Below are 7,553 nucleotides of genomic sequence, written 5' to 3' on the forward strand. Positions count from 1 at the left end.
TGTTGGGGGCCAGGGCTGGTCTCCATGATCGAGAATCAATCTGGTGAGCGAACAAGGTTTCCTTTTGATACGATCCCTTGCAGGCCCGTGCTAGACAGTCTTTGTCCACTGTCCAGGTCCCTGAAACACAGCCACGAGCCACGCTTGACGTAATTATCCTCACACTTGTTTTCGAGCTGGTTCTTGTTTCTGCCGACATCCGGGAGTGTAGCCTACGCAGACTACTGACAGGCAGAGTGGAGTGAAAATATGGGTACTTGGACACCTTTGACAAGACTGTCTTATGTGATCCCTTGTTAGTAATAATTCGTCAATAGACATCTCTATCAAGACATGTTCGCTAGCCGCAATCATTAATATATATTCTGCCACCCATGTCCAGTATATATGAATAAAGGAATCAACCAATGTTTGCTCAAATTGTTCACCACTCTGCATCCCTGAGCTGAGCCATTAGAGCGCTAGACAGCTCACTATGTCTGAAATATCTATAATGGTCAATCAAATTAGACTATAAGCGAAGCTGTAGAGTACTGCTCGTTTACTCATTCCCGGTGACTAAGCCATTACCTCAGCAGTGCAGTTCCTCGGCGCTGAGGGTCCCAATGTTTCCTGGATGAAAGCGGAGTACAGAGTAGATCGGATCAAGATGTAAGTAGTCATCGTTATCCTAAGCAGCCACAGCTGCCCACAATGTTATGTCTTCGGATTCAAAAAGGGTATCGTGCTCCATCTAGCACTTGTCTACTCCGTACCGAGATGAACAACGGTGGGGAAAGCTTAGCCATTTGAGGCTCATGCCCCTCACACAGCCAAAGCCTTCCATGTCGCCCTGCATCAAAGCACTCCAAAAATCATGCTTTGGATCTTTCACAGGATCAAGATCGGGACCCTTTGTGGAATGCATCTGCAAACAATTGTTGTACCCTCCATCATTGGTGACTAAATTCTTACCTCAGCCGCAGCGGCTTCCCGAATGCTGAGTGGTTGAACTAACCACGGCCGCATCGACCGCCAAGATCACGACCTTTTTTGCGATAACGCCGGACAAACATGACTTAGTCCACCCTGATCTACTCCTCGCGTTCCTTTTCCCGTCTCGCCAGCAGCCTCTGCAAGTCCCAAGTCCCATTGCCTGATTTCCGCCCGGCTCACTCCTCAATGATCCTCTCGGCGCGTTGTCGGCGTTGATCCTTCCAACTGTTGGGAATCTTATGGGGAAGTCGCAGCGACTCCATCACGCTAATTGAAACGGCTGCCTTCACCGGATAAAGACATCAGGATGGTCAATGGGAAGAATGGCCAGCCGGATGCTGGGCTGAGAAGCCTTGATCATTGTACGTGGTGGATGTTGTCGGAGAGCATACCATTCTAGAAGACTAACGTCGACCTGCGATCGTCCGGCATCAGATCGGAATCAGCTCCCCTCCTGGCGTTACTGGCCACGACAAAAGCTTCTCCCGTTGATTCGCTATGAGACACCGTATTTAGCCTGGTTCCAGGAGAGGATCCGCACTCCGACCCTTGACTCCTACTTTGCCTTTACAGCCAATCTGGGAACACACACCTTTTTCATGGTCTTTCTGCCGATCCTGTTCTGGTGCGGGTATGCGAGCTTGGGACGCGGGTAGGTGTTGAGATGAACCAAAAACGAGGAGGGAATCTGCTGACGACTGCAATTTACTTAGGATGGTGCACCTTCTGGCTTCGGGTGTATTCTTCAGCGGTTTTATCAAAGACTTGCTGTGCCTACCGCGGCCTCTGTCCCCTCCTCTTCAGCGCATAACAATGTCCGGCTCCGCAGCGTTAGAATACGGATTTCCTTCGACCCACTCTACAAATGCAGTCTCGGTCGCGGTGTATGCGCTCTCATTGTTGAACTCTCCCGAATCGACTCTGAGCCCTCAGGCCAATATTATCCTCCAAGCCATAACGTACCTCTACGTCATTTCGATAGTACTTGGCCGTCTGTACTGTGGAATGCACGGATTTTCCGATGTCATCACGGGTTGTTTACTTGGTGCCTTCCTCGCCTACCTACAGTATACGTTTGGACCTGCTATTGACGAGTATGTCCTTGCGGCAACCGGGAAAGGGGTCACACTAGTGGTCCTGTTGATACTGGCGCTAGTTCGTGTGCATCCGGAGCCTGCGGATGATTGTCCTTGTTTCGATGATAGTGTGGCTTTTGCGGGAGTGATGGTTGGCGCACAAGTTGCTTACTGGCACATCGCAAAGTCAAGTATGGCGTTGGGTGGACCTGTGCCGGCCACTGTGCCATATGGATTCGAGCGTGTGGGTGTGGTGAAAACGGCTTTGCGACTCATTATTGGCGTGCTTGTGCTCTTCACGTGGCGAGCACTGACGAAGCCATTTTTGCTCCGGGTTCTGCCCCCTGTCTTTCGGGGCCTGGAAAAGCTGGGTCTAATCCTGCCCCGGAGATTCTTTAGGAATGCTTCGTAAGTCGTCCTGCTTTGCATCACCGATCAGGAGAGGAGGCGGGAGGTAGTTTTGGGGTCGATCCGCATACTAACATACCGGATAAACAGACAATACACGAAAGTCCCGTCCCAACTTAGGGACCACGAAGTGCTGCCGGGCTTCTCAGAAATCCCCTCGATTATCACCACAATTCGTCACCCCAGACGGCGAGCTATTTCGATAGGCCCACAATCGGAAGCCGATGCCTATGAGACCTTGGCATACCGTGAGAAGCGCAGACGGGAAAGTCTTTCAGCGGGCAACCGAGCATCACCTGTCACGGATGCGGGAGGTTACAATCCGCTCGTCTCCGGACACGAGTCCCCTAAACTGTCACGGAAGCAATCCAAGCTGCACGAGTACGAGAATATGATGGGTACCGGTGCTTCTGGTGCGGCGACATCCGTCGATGTTGGCTCGCGGGAAGCCTCTTCCACGGTGCCCTTCCCCGAGTTTGATTCGGGAATCGAGGCCGACGAGAAGGATGTGTTTTCGCAGATCAAACGGCCCCGGGTGCGGTATGACGTCGAGGTCGTTACGAAGCTCGTTGTATATTCTGGTAGGTGATCCTTGCTGAGACCACGAGGTATAGATGCTGACGATGTCTGGATAGGAATTGCGTGGATTGTAATGGAGGGAGCGCCCCTACTCTTTGATCGGATAGGGCTGGCGGCATAGTCGCAGGGTGGGTCCGACTACGACCATTTTGATTCTGTAACCTCTTTCTCTTGTTTCTACGGTTCAGCGGGCTGGACTCAACAGGTCCTTGGTGTAACATAGCTGCCGTTCTTGTACATAGACTGTTGATGATCGTTTATAAACGTGGAGTTCCTCAGCCATGGATCGTCTCTAGCCACGTCGTGTAGAACTGGAGATACTACGGAGTAGATAGTTGGGTTATCGCCCTGCGATAAGAGAAAATCACCGCGGGCGGGCTGCCGTCTCCGCAGGTACGGGGTATATAAAATCTACCTACCTGTACCGTGAACCCGGGATAGTATGCAAAAGAACCAATGGGACCGGGGCGACACCGTCCATAGCTAATCGTGCAGCCTGTACCGGGGTCCCATAAGTAGTTCCCTGGGATTAGCGTTCCAGCTGGAGGGGACGCACCAGCGGAGGTGAAGGGGCGATCGACTGAGACGCGCACGGCACGTGATGCCCCCGATGGGGGAAAGTGGCAGCCAAGCTTCCGAGGATCGTTCATCACTACTATTGTCCTCGTCCCTTCCTCTTCTTGCCTTTCCCCATCGCCCGCGGCTTCACTTTCTCCCCTCCATTGCGCCTGCCTCCCCCCTCGTCCCCCGCCCCCGCTCGCGCCTTCCCATGGAGCTTCAATTCACTGCGGCGACCAGCGCGATCTTCACCAGCACCATGGCAGCCGCCCATGGCCTTCAGTGAATGCCTTTGTTTTGATTTCACCTTCCCTTTCGCCCACCCCGTCGCCAGTCTTCTCATCTTTCCCTTCCTTCTCTTCCCCCTCCTCTTTCTCCTCTTTCTCACCACCCATCGTTCCCCCGTTTCCGTCGAGCTTCACAGCAGCTTCTGCGAATACTCGTCGTCAGCGATCGAACTCGTTTCAAGTCTTTACTACAAAGCGCTTTTCTACCAATCTTCTTTATCCAACATGTCTGGCGTCGTTTCGACACAGCAACCCAGCATGGAGGACCTCAAATTGCAGGACGTGAGCATGCTTCCATCGAACGCTTCGCGTTTCGAGGCCGTCGACCCCTTCGAAGACCCCATGGATTGTACTCCGGATTTTCTCGTGTCTGACACCGAAAAGCATTCTAGCCACACCCAGTCCGCGCAGAACCCCGGTTCTCCCCCCTATCAACTCCGCTCAGTCAAGCTCTCGGGCAAGCCAATTGCGATGAGAGTTGACGGACATGACAACAATGTCAAATCGTCCATTCCCCTCCGTACTCCCTCCATCCGACCTGACCACCGATTCTCCCCGAAATCTCGCACCTCGACCTCTAGCGGCACGGATGGCCAGCCCTCGAGCTATCGCCTCCCGCGACCTGAAACTAAATACGTCTCGCAGTCGGTGTTTTATACAAACAACCTGGGTACCGGTAGCTTTCGATCTGCCGGCTTTGACCGCAGCACATGGTCTCTGAACAACAGACCCCTCACTGGCCCGTCGCGCGGTGGATACGCTACTGGTGCGAACAGTCTTCTGGGAGGCAAGTCTACCACAGACATGAACCTTTTCCGTACCACTTCGAGCTTTGTGCATTTCCCCCTTCACTCCAACCTTCCTCGCAAGTCGATTCCAGATGCGAAACCGTCCCGTACAACTTCTAGCCTCACGAGAATCTCGAAGAACTCTACTCTTCCACGCAAGAGATCTTTGGAGGATGATGACAGTGCTTCTGCTCAACGCACTATCCCGCAGATTGACAAAGCCGTCGTTGCAAAATTTCGTCGTATGAAGCCAGGCAGCTTCGCACGTGTTGCTAGCACTGCTGAGAGTGATCTCCCTCCAGGATCCCCTATGGATATTGACACACCTGAGCACAAAGATCCCCAGCCAAATGTTCATACATCTTTTGGTGTGATTGAACCAGACAGTCCCATTTCTCATAAGTCGTGTCCTATGGACGACATGGAAGGCACTCGTGATTATCCGAGCAGCTCTTCCCCCTACCTTATGCCCGGTACATGGCCAGGCTCAGTACCGCCTCATGATTCTTTCATTGTCACCGCTCATGCAGGGAGCCCAAATATCGTATCGATGTCCGGTGCATTGATGCTACCCGTCAACAAGCAATTAACCGATGTTGAAGACCTGATGGCCATTGATCCTGCTATTCAAGAGCCTCCCTCGCCTTGGAACGCCTACTGGACAATGTGGCAATATAATTTCCGGAGAGTTTTCACTACTGTTCCGACCGGATTCACTCAAACTGTCTCTCGTGTGGTCAGGACTGCCGTTACTGTTGTTGGCGACGCCAAACGACGCATGTGCGAGGTTTGGCGTCAGCGCCGCCTTCAGCCTGGACATCGCCAACCATCTTCTCCACGTGGATCTCCTACGCGTGCGAACCTCCGTAGTCTGTCTCCCGAACAGCAGCAGCGTGTGAGACGCGACCAGAGGCTAAGATCCCGAGGAAACAGTCCACCCCCTCATTTCCCTTTCCCTGATTTATCCCACATCCCCGATTTTCCTACCAAGTCCTCATCTGCTACCGAACATCATAAACAGTCAAATGAGCTCGCTATTAAGGAGCCCCGTGACTCCGTGACTTCGAAGCCAAGGGCTTCTGCATCGTCAAAGAAAAACCGAGCGTCCAAGCGACGTGACCATCCCGCTCAGCAAGAAAAGTCGTCCAAGGCTCCACGGTCCCCTACCAAACAGTCGAGACCCAAAGAGGCTGGACCTGTTGGTATTCGCAAGCGGTTGCCTTCGCCTAGTAAACGTGCCGAGCGTGCCAAGCGTGCGAGAGAAAATTCTCTCGTGTGGAGAGCGCTCTTGTCTGGCGACAAAGAAAAGATTAAGAAGGTCGGCGACGAATTGATTGCATCGCGTGAACGTGAAGCTTCCGGCCAGAGTCAGCAGCCGAATGAACCTTTTATTCTCAATACCAACAATGAATCAAATGAATCGACAAAGTTGATACAGCTTGCGAATCTCAAGTCTCGTTCCCCTACCGCAGCTGATCAGATTGAAACGAAGAAATCTATCGAACTGAACGAGCATACCACCTTGAAAGTGCCATCGCCTATTGCAATTGATAACGAACCGAAGAAGTACCTGAAACCGAAGAAGATCTTGAAATCGAAGGATACCAATGCCACGACCCGAGCGGATATTGAAGATGATAACGAATTGAAGAGTCCCCGTCAGACGACTGACGCCTTGCCGCGCAGCGTCCCGAAGAAGCCGAAGTTCAAGCGCAATGTTCGCTTCCGCGAGCCTGTGGTGGCCGAGTACATTGACGATACACGAGACTGGAGTGAGCTGGAACCTGACTTGGCACCCCATCTCAACGAAGCGCTTGATCTCGAAGAAACCCCTACCAACAAAATCTCGGCTATCGAAACGAAACCCGATCAGAAAGAAAACGTGCCGCCCACGTCCGGGCTTGATGCCATCAACGAGCCCAGTCTTGACCCTTGGTCTCAGCCATTCGAATACCCCCTGGGAAGACCGGTTTCGGCTGTCCGTCTATTCTATCCTGTCCAGCAACCCATTCCCGACGGCCGAACCGAGTCTGTATATGCCGCGCGTTGGAAAGAAATCGAAGAGGAACAGAAGAAAAAGGAGCTCCCAGCTCGGGTCAAACCTGATGGTCCAGCCGTACGGCCCCTCTCTTCTGAATGGGAGGCTCGCATTAAAAACTTGGAAAATAGGAGCGTACCCGTCGCAAGAAAGGTCGCCACTACCCTCTCCGGTGACCCATTGACGAAGAAAGACCTCGCGACGTGCTACACTCGGGGCGAGTGGTTGAACGACGAGATCATCAACTCGTACCTGGCGCTCATCGTCGACTATTTGCGCCGCACAAACCACAACGCGGGGCGTCATGACAAACCCCGCTTCCACGCGTTCAACTCGTTCTTCTTTTCAAACCTCCGCGACAAGGGGTACGAGTCGGTGGCCCGGTGGGCGAAGCGGGCGAAGATCGGGGGGCCACTCCTCCTCGACGTAGACACGGTCTACATCCCGGTCCACAACAGCCAGCATTGGACGCTGGTTGTTGTGCGACCGGGGGAGCGCTCAATCGAGCACTTCGATTCGCTGGGGGCCCTGTCTCGCCGCCACGTTGCGGTGGTCAAAACTTGGCTCCGCGGCGAGCTGGGCCCCCAGTATGTCGAGGAGGAGTGGCGGGTGTTGCCGTCCCGGTCCCCCCAGCAAGACAACGGTTCGGACTGCGGGGTCTTTCTCCTCTCCACCGCCAAGGCAGTGGCCATCGGCCTTGAGCCACTGTCTTACGGTGCGGCAGACACTCCTTTGCTGCGCCGTAAGATAGTGGCCGAGCTGATGGCCGGCGGTTTGGAGGGGGAGTTTGACCCCGCCCAGGGCGGACAAGTCTTGCTGTGAGGGGACTGGGGCGGCGGAGGGG

General features: G+C 53.6%; 2 protein-coding genes across 2 annotated transcripts; both read left to right on the forward strand.

The window, feature by feature from the left end:
* Nucleotides 1-1,031: 1,031 nt before the first annotated feature.
* Nucleotides 1,032-3,319, forward strand: BO80DRAFT_494845 (PAP2 domain protein). Its single transcript, XM_025723906.1, has 5 exons — nt 1,032-1,337; nt 1,411-1,627; nt 1,689-2,459; nt 2,550-3,040; nt 3,095-3,319. Exons 1-5 carry the CDS (start codon nt 1,283-1,285, stop codon nt 3,157-3,159), a joined length of 1,599 nt encoding a protein of 532 aa, XP_025573893.1. The 5' UTR covers nt 1,032-1,282; the 3' UTR covers nt 3,160-3,319.
* A 425-nt stretch (nt 3,320-3,744) lies between these two features.
* Nucleotides 3,745-7,531, forward strand: BO80DRAFT_494846 (SUMO protease ULP1; the record flags this gene model as incomplete). The annotated part of the gene is made up of 2 exons (XM_025723907.1): nt 3,745-4,165; nt 4,268-7,531. Exons 1-2 carry the CDS (start codon nt 3,869-3,871, stop codon nt 7,529-7,531), a joined length of 3,561 nt encoding a protein of 1,186 aa, XP_025573894.1. The 5' UTR covers nt 3,745-3,868.
* Nucleotides 7,532-7,553: the final 22 nt, after the last annotated feature.

This window comes from Aspergillus ibericus (assembly GCF_003184845.1).
Source record: "Aspergillus ibericus CBS 121593 unplaced genomic scaffold BO80scaffold_28, whole genome shotgun sequence".
Lineage (NCBI taxonomy): Eukaryota > Fungi > Ascomycota > Eurotiomycetes > Eurotiales > Aspergillaceae > Aspergillus > Aspergillus ibericus.

Coding starts and splice junctions, on each gene's coding strand:
- BO80DRAFT_494845 (XM_025723906.1), top strand. CDS start 1,283: ATGGTCAATGGGAAGAATGGCCAGCCGGATGCTGGGCTGAGAAGCCTT. Junction 1,628..1,688: donor TATGCGAGCTTGGGACGCGG/GTAGGTGTTGAG, acceptor CAATTTACTTAG/GATGGTGCACCTTCTGGCTT. Junction 2,460..2,549: donor AGATTCTTTAGGAATGCTTC/GTAAGTCGTCCT, acceptor CCGGATAAACAG/ACAATACACGAAAGTCCCGT.